The 23206-nt window shown below is 47.9% G+C and overlaps 1 protein-coding gene across 1 annotated transcript in view; it reads right to left on the reverse strand.

Moving 5' to 3' along the window:
• Positions 1-3252: 3252 nt before the first annotated feature.
• LOC119822033 (sine oculis binding protein homolog) overlaps positions 3253-23206 on the reverse strand; it is a 151249-nt gene continuing 131295 nt past the window's right edge. Inside the window, exon 6 of the mRNA XM_038341114.1 lies at positions 3253-5178. Within this exon, the coding sequence (XP_038197042.1) occupies positions 3253-5178 (1926 nt within the window). The remainder of the gene's footprint in view (positions 5179-23206) is intronic.

The following is a 23206-nucleotide window of genomic DNA, read 5'->3' on the forward strand; positions in this document are numbered from 1 at the left end:
GAATGAATAAGGTCAAGAAAGCAGGAACAGAATAATTCCAAAGTGGGAGAGGGAAGAGGCTGCCATTTGCAAAAAGAAATCTAGCAAATGTTAGATTCTTCGAAGGCAAGTGTGGCTGGCTTGCTGACTTTAGAATATGTCCAGTAAGAGCGGGGTATGGTGTGAAACAGGTGAAGGTGGGGGAGAGAATGGAAAGCACTGTGTAGTTACAGACCTCTGAGAGCCGCCCTGTGAGGCATTACCAAAAGCGTGTAGGGCAGGCTCACGCGCGCCTCACTGCCTGTCTTGTCCCTGTTGGGTGTATGTGTGTGTCATACGGTACCAGAGGTTGGCGTATTCCTAATCCTATCCCACCTTATTTTTTGAGATGACAACATTTGCTTAACCTTAAGACAATTGATTTAGCTACACTGGGTTTCCTGCAAGACGGAGAGATCCTCCCATCTGTCTCCCACTGCTGGGATTAAAAGTGCTTATCATGGCGCCTCACTGGATTACATGTACATATTATGATGCCTCACTTTTTACATAGGTGCTTGTCCTGCATCTCCCACCAAGGCATCTCCCCAGTCCTTGTTTTGTTTTTTAATGCTTTCATTTTGGTGTTAACTTGTTGCCAAAGTGTGTTTATTATTATGGCAGAAATGCTACTCAGTCCTTAGTGAATAGATGTATTTCCAATTTCCTCCCCCATGTGAACAAACTGATTTCCTGAAGGTGTAGGGACCAAAACAGAACCTCCCGTGCCCAGGAAATCAGAGTGGAAGAGTGGGTGATTATAAGAGGTGGAGGTTGTGCTGGGAAGTGACCTGGGATCAGTGACCTCCAGGGAAGGGTGCTGACTCCCTGGAGACATGGTCCCCCTCCTAATATCTCTTGCTCTGCCTCCTCTCTGCTGCCCACAAACCTGTTTCTGACTTTAAAAATAGAGATGCAATTTCTTCGGGGGACCCACCATAAAAACGATTCTCCCATCACAAGAGCTAAGAGGCAATTTGGTCACACCATCTTTTAGAATTGGCTAAGGCCAAGTTAACATCTTTAGTACCGATGTTGGCCTGCAAACAAAACCCTAACCTGGTTACTCACCCAAATGGCTTGTGCTTTTAACAATCTTTTCGTCTTTAGCTAACCTATATGACAGTGACCCTGTTCCTGGCCTGGTCACTTCTTACTGTAGTAGCTGTGTCTTCTTTCTCCCCTACTCTTCCTTTAATACCCTGACTGTGTGTCTATGTAAATGATTCTTCCCAGGACTTTCTGAAGGGTTTTTTGCTTGTTTGTTCTGTCACATATCAATCTGTCACTTAAAGCACTGTCAAGCAGATTAAAATATCTGGGGCATTTTCAGTTGAGGTACCAGTGAGAAAGTTCAGGCCACCTGTCTTCAGACTGTAGAAATTGTAGAGCTAATCGGGAAGGAATGGTGACCTCATTTCTGGTGTTCTGCTCCTACTGGCAAAGCCCCCAGTAGAAAAGGTGACCCGGAACTATGGTGGCAGAAGAAAGATTCTCACGCTAGGCAACAAGCCTTCTCCTCTGGTTCAGAGTTTCCACTCATGCCCCAGGCTACATGGGAGGTGCCCATGTCCCCACTAGGAAGCAGCAGGTTGGTGGTCTAGGACTGTGTTTGTGGCTGGAAAAACAAGAATGAAAATCTGGGGAAACTGGTAGGTAGAGGCATGTCATGTTTTGTGAATTTTCCTCCAAGGCAGTAAGAGGATTTTTATCAATGAAGTGATGGAAGAGCCTTAGCTGACTCTCCTGCAGGGTGTTATAGGAGATTGGGCTCTGCGGTTCACAATTTGGATTTGAATCACATTTCTGCTCACAGGTTAGGTAATCTTGGTCATGTCCCCAATCCTGTTTCTCCACTAGGAGAATGAAGATAATTGTTCTATGGATCTACAAAGACATACTAGTGCGAAAACACCCAGGAGAGCCTGCACAGAAGTGTGGAGCATACTCTTCTTGCCTCCCCTTGCCAGACCCCTTCCTGCCTGGGTTACATCTCTCACTTTAGGACTTGAGGCAGCCCAGGAGAACATTCTTTGGGGTGTGTTCAAAGAGGGATCAGTGTTCAAGTTAATTGCAGGAGGAATAACCATCTCCCTTTTCCTTTTCATAACTGGTTAATAAACAATGGAAGTTTTGGCTTCTTGCCTGCTCAGGTAGATGGGAGAGCTCACATTCCATGTCTCGGTGCACAGGGCTAGAATCAACAATGGGCCCCCCATTGGCCAGCTCTGACTGAACAAAATTCTCTAACCCACAGCTTCCTTCTTGGCAGTGTGCTTCCAATGCCTACTGTGGTGTTTCGAAAGAAAAAGCCCCCCAAAGGGAGTGGTGCTATTGGGAGGTGTGGCTTTGAAGGAGTAGGTGTGGCCTTGTTGGAGGAAGTGTGTCACTGTGGGGGCAGGCTTTGAGGTCTCCTTCGCTCAAGCTTTGTTCAGTGTGACACTCAGTTCACTTCCTGTTGTCTGCAAGTCAAGACGTAGGACGCGGCTACTTCTCCAGCACCATGTCCACAGCAACAGAAACCCTAACAAGACACCTACTTAGTATTGGCTGGAGGAGTCACGACAGTGGCTCACAAAGGGTCCCCACCATCTCACAGTAGCTTTGGACTCGCCCTCGGTGGCTTGGAATTCAGAGATGATACATGGTCAGAGATGAGCCCTCCCTCTTCATCAAGGTCTGTATGTAGAAGTGAGAATCACCAGCTCAGCCACCGAGTCCAAAAGGTTACATGGCAGGTTGGGAGGAAGGTTAGTTTTTAAATTTTAGCCCACAGATTGGATCCTACGGTTATCTGGACAAGCTAGGCTGACAGTCGGTGAAGCAGGCTCCTGATGTTTGCCCACCTGATGGGATCCCCAGACACTTCAATACTGCCCCGTAACCTCATGACTATACATTAAGATTACTCAAGTAATCTTCCCTCCCCCACCCATTTTTCCAGTAGGGTAAATTAGGTATAAACCCGAGAAGAAGAAGAAAACAAACGTGTAACAAAAGAGTGTTTTCATCTCGGGTTCAAGGGCTTGAGTGATCATGGCGCTTAAGCTGCCTCTAGGCTGTAAACCGATAATGGTGTACTAAACACTGCCAGGTGTCAGAGGTGTAGGATAAGTGCACGGTGAAATAGGTAAGGGACAGGATTGTGATGGCTACATCTCGCCTCCGCCTTCTAAGAAGCAAGGCGAGGGACACTGGCTCTTGGAGGAGTGCCCAGGCGGACATACAAACCTTTTACTTATTCTGGTTTCTAATTCGGAGGCACCTCCTTTTGAGCGGCGGCTCCAGGTCCTCCGGGCCGGCGCTGAGCATGGGCGAGGAGATGACACACGGTGCCATGGCAGCCTTCTCCGTGGGTTTTGGCACAGGCTGGATCACGCAGCCGGTCTTGGGCAGCATCCGCAGAGCATAGGCGTGGTCCTCGTCCGCGGGGTTATTGAGGTTTGGGTCCGACTTGTCGCCCCCCGCCAGGGTCTCCTCCCCCATCAGCTTTTTGGTCGCCTCCCCATCCAGGTGGCAGTTGGAAGCGCAGTTGTTCTCCTTGACCGACTCCAGCTCGTTCACCCCAGGCTCCTCAGGCGACAGCAGCTTTTTGGGTGGCACGGGGGGCGGTGGTTGCTCCGGAGGCGGTTCTGCGCCCTTAGCCTCGGCCGGGATGCCTCGGGTTCCGTTCACGATGACGTTGCAGGCGGCGGCAGCCTCGGGACCCGCTGGGGCGCCCGGGCCCGGGTCGCCAGCGGCGGGCGGGCTGCAGTGGCCGTCCCTGCAGCCGCCGCAGGTCCTCCGCTCCGCCGCGCTCGGCTCCCGCTCCGCCTTGACGTGCGCATGCAGCGCGCGGTGGATCACGTTGTGCAGCCGGGAGCGGTGGCCCACTGTCAGGTCGATGACACCATCCTGCGGGCCGTGCAGCACGCCGGCGAAGCCAGGCTGGCCTCCCGCACCCGCGGGGCTGCCGGCGCGCCGAGTCAGGTCCACCACCTCCCCACGGCCGCGCTCGGAGGGCGCCAGGCTCAGAGCCTGGCCGGAGCTTCCAGGCGGCGAGTCGGCCGACTTGGACGAGCCCTGCTTGGAGTCCCGCGGAGACAGGGAGCGTCCCCCCGACTTGCCTCCCGCGGCCGCCGAGTCGCCTGGGGCGCTCGGAACGAAGCTCTCCCCGTTGCTAGAGAATCCGTTGGGGGGCTTGGAATCGTTGACGTGGGGAATGGGGATAGGAATAGGGATGGGCACCGGCAGGGGCACGATCACTGGGTACGGCACGAGTAGCGTAGGGGGCGGCACCAGCGGGGCAAGCGACGGCAGCCCGAAGTTCATCATCTGGGGCACCGGCATCGGGCCGTTTGGCATCATGCTTACCGGAGGGAAGGGAAGGCTGGGCAAGGGCGCGCCCGGGGGCGGCGGGGGCAGTAACCCCGGGGGGTTCCCAGGCATGGTAGGGGTGCTTGGTGGGTGGATGTGGGGTGATAGCATGGGCCGGTGCATGGGGCTGGAAGTGGGGCCCAGGTTCCTGGGGCCCCCGGGCGGAGGCCCAATGCCCGGGAGTATGGGATTGGACAGGGGGCTGTTGGGGTTGGAGGCATGATGCGGCGGCCCACGAATGAAGGGCGGGCGGATCTGCTGTATGATCTGCTGCTCCATGAAGATGGGCAGCGGCACCGGGCCGCGGTTGGTCATCACCATGGGAGGGCTGCGAGGCGGGACGCCCAGCGGAGGTCCGATGCTAGCAGGTGGCTGGACCGAGACAGGAGGGATATTTGGAGTCTCGCTGATTGGGAGGGACTTGGGCACTGGCGTGGGGATTTTAGTGACAGAGCAGTTGGCAGTGTCAGATGGAGAGACGGTGGTGGATGAGGATGGGCCAGGGCCCTGGCTTTGGCCAGCTGCAGTCACCGGGGAGGGAGCCTTCCTCCGAGCATCTGTTAGCGGGATATTCCAAGAGTCTGGAGTGAGCAGCTGCACCCCGGTGCCTTCTGCTTTACTTTCCATGTGAGGGTGTAACGTGCTGCACAGCCCAGCTGGAAGATTGGCCTGTGTCTCTTTGTAGAAAATGTCCATTTTGTATTGATTGAGACATTTTGCACTGCAGAACTGAAGCCTTCTTTCCCCGTCCCCAAAATCCAGGTATTCTTTTGTATGCCTTATGTGTTTACACCAGTCACACACCTACAACACAGCAATAAAAATCACAACAGGTAAGATAAGCTTTCTCTGAAGATGGCGTTCATGTTTCACATAAAGGCTCTTTCAAACTTTATCATAATTTGTAAAATAGTTGGAGGGGTTCCTTTCAGAAGGTAAGTTTCTGAAATGTTTGTGAATGATGAATTTGCTTTTATAAATAGGATGTTCAAAATAGCAACAACCACAGTCTCTCTTTTTTTCTTAAAAAAATGGTATTAACAGTGTGAAAATGACTTGAAGATGGTTCCGACAAAACAGAGTGGACCTGCTCAGTACACTTATCCAGTCCACCTGCCCGGTACACCTGCCCCAGTCCACCTGCCCGGTACACCTGCCCCAGTCCACCTGCCCGGTACACCTGCCCCAGTCCACCTGCCCGGTACACCTGCCCCAGTCCACCTGCCTGGTACACCTGCCCCAGTCCACCTGCCTGGTACACCTGCCCCTGTCTACCTGCCCAGTACACCTGCACATATACTTACCCAGTCCACCTGCCCCAGTTCACCTGCCCAGTACACTTACCAAGTACACCTGCTCAGTATACTTACCCAGTACACTTATCCAGTAAACCTGCCCAGTACACTTACTCAATACTTGCCTTCATAGTTTTACTTACTTATCAGGTTCACTAGAAACAGACATCTAAAAAATGCTGGAAGAAAGTAATCTCTAGAGAGTTCAACGGTGATGCAACATAATCTCTTACTATTCCCCTTATTTATGTAAAGTTTCTCTGTGCTATAGACTGCATCCAGTTACATGGTTGGGAAGGGTGTGCTGAGCTAACCAATAGCATAGAGTGCTGAATACCCTCATGTCTGGCTTCCAAGGAGCAACTTGGACGTCACCATGAAGTCTGTGTGAGGTTTAGCTCTCCCAACCTGTGATGTTGCAGCAAGCTAGAATTATTTTTTGAGCTGTTTGCCCACTCTTTCTCAGCAGTCAGAATTTTTGGTGACATTCCTTGGCAGGCAGCCTTATTTAACAACTTTTCAAACACCAGAGAACATTTTCCAAAAGTTGTCATGGCTTCCACCCCACCCCCCTTCTACTCCTGGCAAAAGAAGGATATCACCAAATTTATTTCGGAGCTGGGCTGCAGAGCTAATTAAAGACTCAGAGCCTTCCCAATTGGAAATCAGTAGACACCAAAGTTCAAAAAATAGTCATTCTCGGCTGCAGAACCCATTACTTTGGAGAAATTATTGTGATTTCATTAACACATTAATTTTGCAACACCATCAGCTCTCACAGATGGTGAAGACATGATCTACAATTCAAATATGACTCTTGTTTGCACAAATGTCTTCCCTTCATATGGCATTTTAAACAAGAATTAACATGAGTGATCTTGCCATCGCTATAAACAGATAAACAGATGTCAAAACTTTCAATAGTTCCACCAGTGCCTCACTTTTCTTGACAGAATTTTATACACACAATATTTTTCTCTTTCTTCTTCTTTCTTTCTTTATCGTTTCCATAGCATTCAAGCCATACAGCAGCAGAGAAGGAATTGCAAAATTCATCACCATTGCGAGTTTATAGGACTCTTCTTCCTGCAATGGAGCAATGGTGCCAGTATTGTTCCAAATGGGACCTCAAGTTTGAAGGGTGTTTGTTCTATTGCTGTGTGCATGCATGCGTGGATGTGTTTTTAATGATTACAAACTGATAATAATTAAAAGATGATAAATTTTAATAATGATTGGTCACATAAACAATGCACAAACAACATATGCTGGGCATTTGGTTACTCATCTCACTTAACTCTCAGCTTCCCTTGCTTGTAAACTGTGGTGACATGCTAGCATGCGCTTGGGGGGCAGATGTGGTGGGGCTGCATGTGGAAAGCCACTCTTTCCCTTCTCCATGTTTTGGGTTTTTTTTTCCCCACTGATGTTTTTGGTTGATAAACCTGACCATGTGAGACTGAGTCAGATGCATGCTTTGGCACGCATTAGGTTTTGTTTGTTCTTCCCAAAATCTGAGACTAGACACCCGTGAGTGGGCTTCGGTGGTAAGGGAATTACTTCAATGTAGCTATCAAAATCATTGCCTCCATGAAAGTGGTTGAAGCATTGTGATGGCAGTGCTCATACCGTCCCTTCGCTAGCAGTGTTGCAGGACCCTCCTGGACTCAAGGGGATAGTTTTGTTATCAGTGAGATGCCCATCTTGCAGGAATTGCAAAGTTGCCTCTGATGAAAACAGCCTCAAAGACTATGTCAGACCTTCACATTTCTTATCTAGATTAAGGCTAAGAAAACTGTTAGTGAAAACATGGTGTGCACATTTAAATAAAGTTAGAGCCAGGTATAATGGCGCACACCTTTAATCCCAACCTTTGGGTGGCAGAGGCAGGAGAATTTCTGCGAGTTCAAGGCCAGCCTGGTCTATGTAGTGAGTTCCAAGACTGCTAGAGTTATAAAGTGAGACCCTGTTGAGAGAGAGAGAGAAAGAAAGAGAGAGAGAGAGAGCGAGAGAAAGAGAGAGAGAAAGAGGGAGAGAGAGAGAGAGAGGGAAAGAAAAGGCAAGAAGAAAGAAGGTTACCATATAATCACGCGGCAATTCATTTCATGGTGAATTGAAACAGTGGCATAGAAAGCCTGAAATATAAATGTATAAGTTTGAAGTGAGGGACCGAAACAATTTCTTCATGAATTAAACAATTTCCTCGATGAATTCAACTAATTAAAAAAACACGTGACTTTCCTGGCACGTGTCCTTTGGATCATACTCTTTAACAATAATCGGGAAGAGTTTTATGAAATCATGAATTGGTTGTTAAACTGCCAGATTGATTTTTTTTTTTTTTTGCCTCCAGAGGATCCGTGTTTCTTCAAACTAGATAAATATTTTTCAAGTGGGGTGAAAAAAACATAATAATCTAAATATAGTGCAACAGCTCTCCCTTCACACCCTCCACTTTTTCTGCCACTGACGAATGATGCCCACAGACATCCCAACTATCCAATGAGAATTCGCCATCGCACTTCATCCTTTCCCACAGAGAAATAATCACAGGCATCAGAAACAAGAATCCACTCTTTTCAAACTTTTCCATCAAAGCAAAGCAAGGGCCTTGTGCTTTTTTTCTTTTTTTTTCTGTCTTTTTGAGGGGTGGTTTTGGTTTTTGGGTTTCTATGTGTAGCCCTGGCTGTCCTGGAACTCATTCCATAGACCAGACTGGCCTTGAACTAACAGAGATCCACCTGCCTCTGCTCCAGAGGGATGGAATTAAAGACATGCATTCCACTGCTACCACTCAAAAGGCCTAATGCTAATGCTTGTTTTCCTGCCTCTTTTGAAAGAGCCTCCGCTGCAGTGTGCCCCAACTGTGTCGTTTTGGGGTGCTGTGAGCTTGACTCTAATAAGGCCTTCCCTTTCAGTTCAGAACACAGACCTAAAAATATGGGAAAGCAATCTTTCTGATGAAGCAGAAGATTATTAGAAGGGGAGAGTGTGTCACTTAAGAAGGAATGAATCAAATCTGTCTTACAGGACACATCATTTAAGATGAGGTCAATGGATTTATGGTGCAAATGGCTCCATCACGCGCGGCAGTAAAACCCAGCGCCATCATTCACTCCACATCCAACCAGCGACACTTCCGTAATTAAAGGTTTCATCATATGAGCCTGAGATGATTATTTAAGCTATAGTAGTTATGTAAAATATATATATTGTATCTCTTTTTAGTTTTTTTTTTTTTTGTTGTTGTTGTTTTTTTGTTTTTCGAGACAGGGTTTCCCTGTAGTTTCTAGAGCCTGTCCTGGAGCTAGCTCTTGTAGACCAGGCTGGCCTCGAACTCAGAGATCCGCCTGCCTCTGCCTCCCGAGTGCTGGGATTAAAGGCGTGCGCCACCACCGCCCGGCCTGTATCTCTTTTTAATAAAATAACATTTGCATATGCAATGTTTTTGTACTATGGTTTTGTACTATGGCATTGAAGATAGTCTCCCCTTCTTTATGGATAGATTTAAATACTGCCACATTGTTATTTTAATTATTGATACTTTTTCAGCCCCCCCCCCCCCATTGTCAAGACGAACCAAAATTCCTTCAGACAAGTTAAGACAAGCCCGACTCCCAGACCTCTGTACTGATTTGCATGATTCCATCCCAGCTTTGCTTCTGCTGGAATCTGGCCTCTCTGGGTCCACTTCTCTCCCTAAGAGGCCCCAGGTTGGACCTAGCTGCTGTTGTCTTACTACGCCAATATGGGTACCAAACACTCAATCAGCAAACGCAAACCACTGAGCAGGACTGCTGGAATGCTTTGGATCACAGATCCATTCCAGGTCACCGGGAAGACAGAAAGATCACAAAGGAGATACGCACACATGTGTTCCCTTCAAGCCTAGCACACAGTCCTTGAGAAGATCAAGTTCCCTTTCCTGATATGGGTCCAATTCTACACAAGAGAAGGAACATTTATTTCCTTTAGTCCACTTTGCTGGCGGGCTGCCAGGGCAGTACTTACAAGCTCAGTGGTCAGATGGCTTCCCTCCTTTCCTGTGAAATAAATGTGTGGTAACCTACACCATCTTACTACTCAGGAGACACTGCCTCGGCAGGCTTTCTCTTGCTCTTGACACCAGCACCCTGAAAGGCATAGCATCAGGTACCTATGAATCCTTCAAAGCTATTGAAAGAAAGAAAGCCATTCATGATGGCAACTGAGCCTTCTTTTTCACATATATGCCCAAGGCCAGAACCACAGTATATACACCATTAGGCTACCTGCATGGTACATTGTATATATTCTTCTGTATATAGATGCCATTAGGTTACCCATGTGATACAATGTATACATTCTTCTATATATATAAGCCATTAGGTTACCCACATGGTACAATATATACATTCTTCTGTATATAAGCCATTAGGTTACCACATGGTAACCTTCTGGGCTTAAGAGAAGGCTTAGGTGTCTGGGGGTGAGGCAGGAATTCTAATTAACACATTAATCAGCTGTCAGCTGTGGGAGTAAAGTTCATCCTTTAATGGAACCCACCGCTGCTTTCTGAGTGGGAATCTGGCATCAGGCAATATTTAATTAAATTCTTTTGCTGAAATCTGCCTTCTCTGCGTAAAGATGGTTTGTTCCAATGGAACAGTAAAAACATATTAGCTTCTCCTGAATGCCATCAACAACTTGAAAAATACACCCCCCCACACACAACACCTTTCCTGTGCTTCAGACTTCCCACTGATGTCACCACAGTCCTGTCCTTGTAGCTCTGCAAGCTAGACTGTATTTTGTCACAGGAAGGTGAGTCTTCGGGCCATGGCAGGTTAAATGTGACATTGATCTCCAAGTCCGGGCCCGCTCACAGAACCATGAGCTCATTCAAGAGGGCTGGAGAGATGGCTCAGAGGTTAAGAGCACTGGCTGCTCTTCCAGAGGTCCTGAGTTCAATTCCCAGCAACCACATGGTGGCTCACAACCATCTGTAATGAGATCTGACGCCCTCTTCTGGCGTGCGGGCATACATCAAGACAGAATGTTGTATACATAATAAATAAATAAATAAATCGTTTTTTTTTTTTTTTAAAGAGTGAAGTGCAGGAGAGTAGAGAGATGTAGCCTGGGTACTCAAGCTTTTAAAGGCTTTGAGGCCCTGACCCATCTATTAGCTGTCACCTCATAGCATGAGTTGAGGGTCTTAGACTGAACCCCCACTGAGCACTTGTTCCCGCCTCCTCTGAAGGGACCACACCTTCTTCGTGGTCTTGCCACAACCTCTAGGAGGGCCCTAATATCATGTACTTGGGACGCCGAAAATGCTACAAAAATCACATAGAATGTGGGAATACAAAATGTAGGAAGGAGTGGGCGCTGCCTTCTCAGTCTCGATTTCTCCCTCTGTGGAATGGGACTAGTAATAGTCACAACTGTATGCCAGCTAGGCTTGTAAGCATCTGGGTTTTTAATCTTCAGTCTGCCAGTGTGAAAAGGAAATGATCGTTTTCCTATGACCCATGGGTCTTTGAAAGAAAATGAGATGTGTTTCCCACAGATACCTGCCCTCACCCTGCTGCCAGGAGATCCTACCCTAAAGGTGACAAAGGGGCTCTTTGCAGGGACAAGAATGGCAGCTGATGGGCCTGTGGACCAGCTGCTCGCCATCCTGAGGAGCCTCTACTCAGTGCCACCTGAACCCTCTGCTCTACGGCCAGGTTCTAATTTAGAAAAAGCTTGACAAAGCAGCATGGCAGCCTGGAAATGAGTGTGAGAGCCATTAGAATGAGTAATTCCTCTTAGGGTACTGCTGTTTGAATAGTGAAAGCCATAAACTGTGCTATTCATGTTTTATTAAAAAGCAGGGCTGATGGATGATCCGCCGGACTCATCACATGGAGAACTATCTTCCAAAGGAAGGACCAGAGCCATAGTATAGATGCCTTTGAGCCAGACTGACCTTGCCCTGCTGTCAGAAGGTGGGAGAGGCCACCACAAGCATAGGGGAGTAGCCAAGCTACCAATCCAAGTTTCCCCACAAAGCTGGAATTGAGAGTGAAGGAAGCAAAAAGATGCTTTGGCGGCCACAAACATGGAAGGCCTTGAAGAAACCTGGAGAGAGACTAAGAAGGGGTCTGGGAGCTTACAGAAGAACAATTCAGAAAGAAGTTCATTGTCAAACCAAGAAAGGTTCTGCAGGTTGGCTTTCTAACAGGATGACAGGGTAGTGTTTCTATAGTCCTGTTTGCTTCCCTCCCTGCTCCCCCATCTCTCTCAGGGAAGGGATCTGCCCCAGGGACCTGGGCTATGCCTTCAGAAAGCCATCGGAAACAGACAACCTAAGTGCTCCTACATGGCAGTTTCCTGCTGAGAGTTTCTATTCTAAGAAGGATGCTCTTTAGTCCCTCTTGAGTGTCAGCTCATGGCTCCATCAAACAGAGCAGTAACGTCCCCAGTTTTCAGGATGCTGGTGAGCTCTGGCTACTGGCTCATGACTGACCCAAGCCTCTACATCTCTAGCCTGTGCAGAAGATGACTCCTGCCCTGTACTCAGAGGCTAATGGGCCATGCGACAGCCACACATGATTCAAAAGGCGGCTTCCCATGGGTCTAAGCTCATGGGTCACAAGTGCTCTGCTGGTCCTCACAGAAGGAATCATCCCAACAGCAACATGGCAACACCCAAGGAAACATGGTCTATCTGGTGCCAGACATCTGTCTCTCTGTGCCGAGAGCTGTGACAGTCTGACCTGACAGAACCTAAGAGACCATCTTATCTCCCTCTCCAGCCCCAGTGGGCCAGGGACTTCGCATGCTCCTCTGTAAAATGAGGCCATCAGTAGCGACATCAGCAGTGCTGTCGGGATGGATGCACAAGGAAAAAAAGAGACCAGCAACACGCTAAACCGGTGTCCAGAAGCCGAGGGCAGATCCCCACCCATCTCCCATTGTCAGGCTGCTGCTCTGCCATGGTTTCTGCAGTTAACAACTCCAGCCAGTACAGCTACCGCCTGCCCTGAAGAATTTGTGTATCACATAATCCTCTTGACACATTCACTAGTGAACCTTGACTGACAGCTCTTTGTGCCTTGGGCACTGTGGAAGGGATGCGGAAGGCCCTCATCAACTGTGTTCCTCCTCGCGCAGTGAGGTCTCCCGTGGGAATGGGAAGGGTGGGTTTTTAGTTTTACTGGGTCATCTTTGCTGCAAACTGAAACTTAAGAGAATGCTTGTGTTTATTCGAACATATAAACCAGGGTATGCTCAAGAAGGCCCCAGGCTGTGCAACTGTGCAAGAAAAAAGCCAGTACCTGCCACCAGTGAGGAAAATCAGCTTCTCTGCAGTATCTTTCCACCCAGCCATAGGTTCACCTCAAAGAGCAGTGCTGAACTAATAGCTTTTAACTAAAAACTCCACTTTATGTTTTATTCTCTCAACCCCAAACCTGAATCTGCTTCCCAATCCATTCCCAAAGATCACTGCTTTCAAACGTGTAGCTAGCTGGTGTCAAAGCTTTGTTTACATGGACATTTCCTGTATGCCACATAGATATTTGATTTCTATTTTTCAAACATTATCTTTGGGCCTGATTCTTTTTCTCTTCCTGTCTTCTACGTGTCTGTCTGGATATCTGACACATGACTGGTGATTATAGGAGTTCACTCCCTGCCTGGTCATCCTATATATTGGGGAGGAAGGAAGGCCTGGGATTGTCGCTCATGGATATGGGACTAGTCTAGCAGTCATAGGCCGTGGGGTCCTGGACTGTGCATGCTTGATATTATCTTCAGCACAGGGAAAAAGAAGGAAAGAGGGAGGAGGGAGAGAGGAGAGAGGGAGGAAGGGAAATAGAACTGGCCTTAGGTGGATCTCTGAGTTCGAGGCCAGCCTGGTCTACAAATGAGTTCTAGGACAGCCAAGGTTACACAGAGAAACCCTGTCTCAAAAACAAACGAGAGAGAGAGAGAGAGAGAGAGAGAGAGAGAGAGAGAGAGAGAGAGAGAGAGAGAGAGAGAGAGAGAGAGAGAGAGAGAGCTGGCCTCACCTCATGTCTTCCTGCATGCAGACTCTGGCAGGAGTCATATCTCAAAACTCATGGGTTTTAGCTCTACAACCTAGTTAATCACACATCAACAGCACACTCTTTGAGAAAAGTGTGTTCTTATCAGTGATATCTGAAGCAATTTTCCCCCTCTAGAGATGATCCCTGAGCCTGCTACCTGGCCTCTGCGTTAGCACTGCCTAAATGCACAGGCCCACAGACATGCAGGAGGCCCAGGGCAAGGGCAAGCTCTGAAAACCCTGCATTGCCTTCTGCATCAGAACACCATCTGACTGCTTCTTAGTGGCCCGAGGTAGCTAGTTCTTGGTGTCTTAGCTACTCACCAACTACACATGGGTTTCTTAGAATCTGCAAGGCACCAGGCTATGCCTTTGCTCACACTGCGCTCTTTAATAGTCTCCTGCCTGTGTTTCTGGCTCTGGACCACAGGCTGGACCTGTGTGTGGATTCTTCAGGGCACTGCTTTAGGCTTTGGTATCCATCTCTCTCCATCCTTAGATCTTCCCAGGACATTACACTAAAGTCAGGCCTATCATGTAATTCTCACTACAATCCCCAATTTGATGTAATACTAATAAATTATGCTGGTGAAACTAATAAGTAATATTACAGCACTGGTACTCATAACACCCCAAGATTAACCACACACAAAGCAGATTCTAACTAAGATGTGGGTGCCTTCAAAACCTATACTGACATCAGGAGGTGGTGGCACATGCCTTTATTCCCAGTACTCGGGAGGCACAGGCAGGAGGACCTCTGTGAGTTCAAGGCCAACCTGGTCTACAATGTTAGTTCTAGGATAGCCAGGGCTACACAAAGAAAACCTGTCTCCAAAAAAGCAATTAATTAACAAATTAATGAACGAACAAAAATAAAGTAAAAAAAAAGTTCATAGTGACTCACTATTTCAAGGGTGGTTTTTGTTTTGTTTTTATTTCGCTCTGAACATGGGTCTGGACACCTCTCCTCTCTTTTGTGGGCGTGGTCTCACTAACTCCTGTATGCCCCAGGCAGGCAGTTCCTTCTGTACTTTAGACTTCCTAGTACTTAATTTCAAAACCTGCCTCCTTTTTACCATTCCACCACTGCTATAAAGACAGAAACAAACAAGTAAACAAAAACCCAAAAACCAAACCAAACAAAAGAAAAGCCTCTGGTTGTAGGACCAAACTCACCTTTCTTTGGAATTAAAGAAATTGCTTTCGCAAGCTCGAGAAAACACGCCTGACCAGATCCAGCAGCCATCTACAATTCTGCCACTGTATCCCCAAGATGGCTGACACATCCCTTTCCATCTGCATCCACCCAGAAGCACGGTGGCCCCAGAAGGGGTCCCTCACTGTTGCTCTGCCTTCTTGGGGTCACGCACGAGGCAGCCGAGGACTTCTCAGGTGTCTTTCCGAGACACCGCTACCCTCAGTGTAGTAGCTTATTTTCTAATATCTGCTTCGGATTTTGTAACAAACACCCCACAACTATTTTCCCTTCAAGCTACTCTTAATGCTTCCTTTTATTTTCCTGATCCTGTCTATGCTTCCACATATGAGTGTAGCCTGCCAGGCAAGGATGTAATCTTTTCTTGAACTGTATCCACCTGGGAGCCGCACTGGTGGGAATACCATCTCATATTTGTGCTAGTGTTCAACTAACACCAGGCCTCCCCTTGGTCTCAGCAGGATTGCTGAGATTTTTCTCTTATGCTTATAAGTCAAGTAACTTGGTCTTTCTTACTCTGTGTTTGTACAGACGCTGGAAGCCATTTCTTTGTTCCTATGTGTGGCTCTGTGTGGTGAAGAACTGGCCTTCACTGGCCTTCTCACGCTCCCATTCTTCCCAGCGCACACTTGCTGCCTTTACCCCATCCCATTCTTCAGGCTCACTGGGATGGTTTTGTGCCCCTCCTTCTCATCTTATAACTATATATTTTCTCTTTTTGAAAACGATTTGTTTTTATTTTATGCGAGTGAGTGTTTGCCTGCATGGATGTGTACCTTGTGCATGCAATATCCATGGAGGTCAGAAAGGGGGCACCAAATCCCCCGGAACAGACAGTTGTGAGTTGCCAGGTGGGTGCTAGAAACTGAATCTGTGTCTTCTACAGAAGCCGCCGGTGCTCTGCACAGCCAAGGTGTCGTTCAGCCCCTCATCTCATTGTTTCCCCGACGAGAACTACTCTTGCCAGTGGGTACCCACTACCTTGGGTGGCCACACCCCAAGCTGCACTTGGGAGGCAGCATGGTTTGTTCACGGGTGTCCTGCCCAGCTTTCAATGCTTCCTCTGCACCCACAAGCCCCATGCCTCTCGTCAAGGTCTGCTGTGAGGATCAAAACAGTGCAAACGAAAGCCGCCTAACACATATAAAGCGCCATACAAATGGGGGCATTTTAGTTTCCTTGTGAATGTAAGTTCCTGTACTTTCTAGTCCTATGTTTTCACTCTTCTCCTGTTGGATCTGTTCCCCAAAAACAAAGAGAAAACTCAGTGCTATAGATTTCCCTGTGATATGTACTTCAAAGCAAAAATATGCCACAAAACACAGCCAAGAAACCAAAATCAGCAGAACACTTGACCCTCGGTTCTCTGCCGTTCCCAGTGGCTGGGGAGAGTCTGACAGCAACATAATTGCAGTAATGAGCAGGTTTCCAGGCCAGGCTGTGGTCTTAAGTTCACTGTGGAAGTTTTAGCCTTAGGCTCAGCTTGAGGCCAGCACCAGTCACCCCGACCAGATCCACCAACAAAATCCCTTAAGCTCGGCCACACACACAAATGTGACATTTGTGTCGTCTGGTACACTCTGCTGAAAATTCAGAATCCCCAGTATGCTGGGCTTCCACACCTGAGAAGAAAGGATCATTTGAATTACCTATTCATTGTTTTATCTTTTTGCTAATTAACCCCCGTGCAATAACTGCCTAGTGAGTGAGGCGGGCTGGGCAGGGCTTGCAGGTTTTCTCAGCTCCACACGTTGGATCCTTTGTCTCCTCTGCTTGGGGACTGCTGGTTTGCTTCCACCTTTGTTCTGTGAATTTAGCCATCCTGCGGCGCAGCTGCCAGGTTGAAAACACCCACCAATGCTGGAGCCGGCACGTGACTCCACTCTCATTAGCAAATCCTAGGTTAGCCCAGCCTAATCTGCACATCCAGGCAAAGTCCGCGGCGGCTGAGTGATGAGAAGCAAGCCAACCTAGGACGCAGACGGATCGCATTTGTCTGCATTTAAACACAACTGTTATTCATACAGCCCCTTCTAATAACTTCAAGTAGCTCAGTATCATGGTCTTCTCACCAGAAGTCCCCAAAGAGACAAGCGGCCAGATAGCATCTCTTGTTTAAAGATAAGCTAACGAAGGCTGGCAGGAGTGACGTATTGTCAGCATCTGGATGAAAAGCCTGCCTTACAACTCCTGGAAGATGAACTACATCATCTGCTGGCCTCCTCTGAAGAGGAGCCTTCTATAATGCACGCTGGACCAAAAGAGAAATGAGTGTGCCAGAGATGCCTAATCTAAACAGCCTCTGCACACAAGAGCACTGGAGGGATAACCTAAGAAAGTGAGGCCGGGCCTTTCTTCCAGGGCTTATTATCTAGTAATGTGGAAGAACTTGATAGAGCCAAAGCAAAGTAAGCCCTTGGAACAGATGAGTGTGAACAGAAGAGGAGAGGATGACCTAGGAACTCCAACTGTGTGCTAGCTATCTTTATGTTAGCACTGAACACACTCTGGGAGCCACCATGGCTCTGTTCCCCTGGCCTTCCTGGTCACAGTGGGCTGGATGTAAGATTAATATGAGGTTCTGCTTAAGACAGGCAGAGCATTTTAATGATCCAATTAGATTTTCTTTGGGGGCAGCTTGAAGTTACCAAGAAGTATGGGGATGGTGGTCATTGTCATGAGGCCAGGAAGCATGGAGGAGAGCAGGGCAGGAAGGACTGAAGAGGGCATGAGTCACAGTGGGCAGACAGTTGCTGAGGTGGCCAGAGCTAAGCCTTATGTTAAATCCAGAAACAAAGATGCTCCCTTCCTAGAGACAATAAGGGCTTCCTGTTGCCCGGTTACTAGCACTTTGGAACCATCTTTGAAGCCAGAATTACAGCCTAGCCTCCATGAGGATGAGCAGCAATGGTTATTCTCATCTTAGTGTGGGGGGCTTTATTTAGAACAAGAGTCCAGTCCAGCTTGACTTTAATCCTTACCTCGATCCTGCCATCTTCCTGGCCACTCACGGCCTCCCTCCATTCCCTGAAGTGCTTCCTGAGAATCGCCACCTGCACCCACATTCTGCTCAAGGAAGGACTGCAGGCCACACAGGCAGGGAAGCGCTTCATGGCCCACGCCACTCTTGAGAGACTCTCAGTGCACAGTCCCGTGCGTAAGCCTCCGAGAAGCTCCGAGGAAAGGAAATGAGTTGAACCTCATTTAGCCTGAGTAGCCCCAACCTCAGATTTAGAATGCTGTCGTTTGTTTACTTGGCTTTTTTCCTAGTAGAATCAGGCAGTGGGAAAAAAAATTAGGAAACCTCCACTTTAATGATCTGAGTGCCTGTAAGATGGGGCCAGAAAACCTAAGTCTCCCCATTTTCCTTCAAATAAAGCTTCATTTTGCAGTCTTGGGCCTTCATGCCCTAACAGATCAGACTGCGCATGGTGAGGGCTCAGGACACACCTGTCAGCTGTGACTGAATGCAAGAGAAGGTGAAGGTGATTCCCACGCCTGGCTCCTTTACCAGTCAGCAGTCTCCGTCCTGCCAGGAATCAAGGTGACTCGGGGCCCTGGTGGCACTTTCCTCAGCCCCACCCCTCCTGTGATAGGCTTCCTGTCACAGAGGCTGAGGCCCGATCACATTTCACCTTGTGGTCTCAGCTTCTGCAGTAATGACAAACTTCATTTCTGTCTTCTCGGTTCTAGTTGCCTTACACAGCCCACACCCCCAACAGGACGTCACCGATACTGTGACCTTCAGTGTGACCTTCTGAGCCCTGAGATGCCACCCCACAGCATTGTGGGTAGCACCACCATACTTTCTGCACAACAGATACATCCATGAGCATTTCATAAGAAAGGAGTTCTTCACACGCCGCTGAAGCACGCAGGCCACCTTACAGGGCTATCAGAATTTTCCTACTTATACACAAAAGACCTGTCATGTCTGGCCTGGCGAATAAAAACGTAAAATTAAAGAGCTACCAGCTCAGTTAGATTTGCTGGCACACTGACTTTAAAAAAGATTTGACCCGTCTTCTTGGTTTATTCTATTCTGACTCGTTGAACATTTTATCTCTTGTGTTGAGAGCATCCTCTGGCTCAGGTCTCTGGGCAAAGTCATCCTTATCAGGGAGACAGAAGAGCTGTACTCTGGAGAGGCCCAGGACAAAGTAAAATCCTTTCTGCAAACGGTGCTGAACTCAAACCCACAGCTGTGTGTATGCTAGGCATGCACTCCATCACTGGGCTCCCTCCCCAGACCCGGAATGAAAATCCTGCCTAGCCTAGGCATCCTGAAACACAGGTCTCAAGATCTGATGCACACTGGTGTACCCTGGTCCTGTGATGCCTAGATGGTAGGGGACCTTCCAAACCTTATCCGCTGGAGTAACTTCTCTTCCATGCCCCGTTAACACTGTACAGCTATTTGCTGATCAGTTTAAAAGTGTTCCAAGAACTCTCTAATGAGAAAGCATAAAACTCCTTAAGCTGACTATATCTGTGGCATCAGACACTTTAAGAGACCCTGGTCTTGGCCTTGGGGTAGTCACGGTGTGCTGTGGACGAAGCAGCCATACCAGTTAATGGAGCTTTGTGCTGAGCACCACTGAGACGTGAGAGATGAATTTGGATTGGAATTCCATTACGGGTTTTTAATAATTAAACATTACATGTTTGGAACCTCATTCTTCTGTATTACTTTTTAAATATTAATCTATTTACATCAGCTGGACTTCCCGCAGCTTGACACGCAGTAAATGGGAGTCACACTGAGACAGACAACTGTGTTCTTTGCTTAAGACATCTTTGGTGCTTGCTCACAGTAAATGTAACACTAACCCTCTGTTCAACCCGATCCTGGGCAATAATTACTCCACCTTCGAGAGGGAAGCTCGCTCCATTTTCTCAACACCCTCCCACATTCCCCAGAGCCGCACTGGCATTTTAAATTGGCAAGGATCCAAATTAATCTTATTGTGAGAGTTCTCTAATGTCCTTTAAGGTCACGGGGTCACCCACCCTCTTCAGAGGCAGGGCTAGGAAATAGGTGTGCAGGGCGTGTGGAGGGTTTCCTTGGATGCTACCCCACACTGTGATGAGGCCGCAGCATAGAAATTCAGAACCCTGGAGCACACAAGGAAAGCTCATTAAGGGATAACCCTGCTTCACACAGTGCCCTCGGCCTCCAGGACTTCTCCTCGGGTGCTCACGGGCAACTTCCTCCAGCGTGAACGATGTGGTTTTCCACACAGCCTTCCTCCCTCAGTCTCGCCATTCCTGTCCCATTCAAGCATGAGCCATGGCCTAGCAGCTCCCTGGGCAGCCTCGCTCTGTGGCTCAGAGTTTCTGCTGCCTGGTCTGTTCTCTCCCAGCTCAGAGACAAAGGTGGACTGGGTCCAGACGATGGCCTATAATGCAGGGTTCTAGGCAAGGCAGAACAATCGAGTACTGGCCCAACCAAAGGACAGGGTGAGTCAGCTCCATGAGTGTCCCCTGCTCAGGAGATGGCAGAACTCACTGTTCAGGCAAGGTTATCATCAGACCCCCCCCCCATGACCCCCCAGGGGAGAGCTCCAGAAAACAATGCGATTTCTTTTGATTTAAGATTTGTATTCCTCTTTGGGACAAAACTAGTGGCGAGGGCCAGCCCTGATACCTGGATGTTTTAAAGAGCAAACGTAATTTTTATTAATGGAAAAGGATTCAAAGCAGGACATTACATGGCAAATACACCCACGATTGAAAAGGAGCCTCCCCAGCTGCCCACTCTTGTGACCATGGAGGGGAGATGATGTACTGAAAACCTATGAACGTCAGCGTATCCTTCTATTGTTCTATCTGTCCGTGTTAACCATTTGTGTATGCAAAATACCTCACTATTGTCCATGCTATTGTTTCTAAAGGAAGTCTTGTCTCTGTACCCCATCCCAACAGTGATTGGTACCCACAGGTCTAGTCCTCAGTGCCAAGGAGTTTGACGTTGTGATTTATGGTCCCAGGACCTGGGTATCTTCTACTCCATGGAAGAGTTGGCCAGATAGATTTGACTTCAGAAAAGACAAGGCAATTCCTGGAGTAGAAAGAATTGCTCTAGAGAAAAGCCCTGGCCTTATGAACACTACCCAAGTCTTCCCCTCACACCAACAAGCAGGCATCCTCAGCGAGCAGGGTTCCTATCTCCTTGGCTCAGGAGCTTCATCCTCAGACAAAGCTTCTTCCCTCAGTGGCCAACACTGCTATGATTGGCCCTCTGCCAATCCTCTGTGGGGCAGACCAACAAGGGTTAGGCCTTCCTTGTCCCGGGACAGGTAGAAAATCCCCTCCCATATCAGGGTTTTCCCTTGGAGAAAACACTTTCTCTTCCATGACTCCCAGTTGGAAGAAAAGAGCAAGAACACAGCTCCAGCTGGGAGTGGAGGGGTAGTCACTCATAGGAGGGTTGCTCACTGAGCCTTCCAACAACAGCTAAGACAGACTGAAGGTAAATGGAGAAAGCTTAGCTGTTCCCTTTCCTGGTCCCCAAAGGCCCTGCTTTCCTTAAGGGGATTATCTCAGGCGTTGTCTTTCTGATTTTCTAGTGACTCGGAAAACACAGACTAACATTAACTAGAAAATACTGAAAAGCTTAACAAGTCTACCAGAAGTGGTTACTACTGCTTCTTCAGTTTTAACCCATTACTCCTAACCTAATCGCACCCTTTGGTTTGAGTTACATAAATTCCTTCCTTGGTGTAAACCAGGTCAGATGTCTGAGGACCACCAGCCACCCTCAGGCCTCACTGGTATGGACTGTATAGTACACAGAGGACAACAGACCATCACTGTGAGTGCCCCAGAGCCTCACACTCAAGCTGGGGCTTTCCCTTTGGTTGGCATCAAAAACTTTGTATGTGGAGGACTCCATTTTGACAGACCAGCCTTCCTTCTTTCCTTCCTTCCTTCCTTCCTTCCTTCCTTCCTTCCTTCCTTCCTTCCTTCCTCCCTCCCTCCCTCCCTCCCTCCCTTCCTTCCTTCTTTCCTTCAACTTTTCTTCCTTTAATCAGGCAGGGTCTCATCCCAGCTTGGCTTCAAACTTACTACGTGGCCTATAGTAACTCATGCTCCTGTATCCACCTACCGAGTACTTAGATGACAGGCATATACCGCCATGCCAGGTTTATGTGGTTTTAGGGATCAGATCCAGGGTATGGGCATGCTAAGCAAGAATGCTACTGACTGAGTTACAAGCCCAACCCAGAGAGGGCTGTGAGTTTTCCTTTGGTTTTTCAAGACAGGTTTTTTTTTTTTCTCTGAGCTTGCTTTGTAGACTAGGCTGGCCTCTGAACTCAAAGATCCACCTGCCTCTGCCTCCCAAGTGCTAGGATTAAAGGTTTGCGCCATTACTCCAGGCTGGCTGTGAGTTTTTTAAACTCTTGGCATAGAAAAGGAAGAGGCAACAGGTCAGAGATTCCTGTTGCTATTATCAGGAATCACCTGTGCTGGTGCTTCCCTTGGGGAACACACCAGTAGATACAGCTCCAAGGAGCCATTAATTAAATATTTCTGAAATTCCTACCACTGCTGCTTAGTAGTTTTCTTGTTTGGTTTTTGCCTCTTAAGGAGGTACATACTTCAAACAGCTAACATAACAGACCACTATCAAATTTCCTTTTGATACTGGTTTTTTTTTTTTTTTTTTTTTTGGTTTTTCGAGACAGGGTTTCTCTGTGGCTTTGGAGCCTGTCCTGGAACTAGCTCTTGTAGACCAGGCTGGTCTCGAACTCACAGAGATCCGCCTGCCTCTGCCTCCCGAGTGCTGGGATTAAAGGCGTGCGCCACCACCGCCCGGCTTTTTTTTTTGTTTTTTTTTGTTTTTTTTTTTTTTTTTTTATTTATTTATTTATTTATTTATTTATTATGTATGCAATATTCTGTCTGTGTATATGCCTGCACCAGACCCCATTACAGATGGTTATGAGCCACCATGTGGTTGCTGGGAATCGAACTCAGGACCTTTGGAAGAGCAGGCAATGCTCTTAACCTCTGAGCCATCTCTCCAGCCCCTGATACTGGTTTTTCATCTAGCAACTAACACCTGAGCAATTTTGGGAAGCTGATGCCTTGGGGATCATCTGGAACTGGAGGGAATCATCCAGCTTCATTCCGTGCATGGAGCTCTGCCATCACACACGTGGTTAGTCGCCCAACTATGCAGCTTCTACCCATGGGAAGCCCACGACCTCGCAAGCAATACAGTTGTGATGTCATTTGCAAACGGCTTCTATGAGCATT

Source organism: Arvicola amphibius, chromosome 8 (assembly GCF_903992535.2).
Source record: "Arvicola amphibius chromosome 8, mArvAmp1.2, whole genome shotgun sequence".
NCBI lineage: Eukaryota > Metazoa > Chordata > Mammalia > Rodentia > Cricetidae > Arvicola > Arvicola amphibius.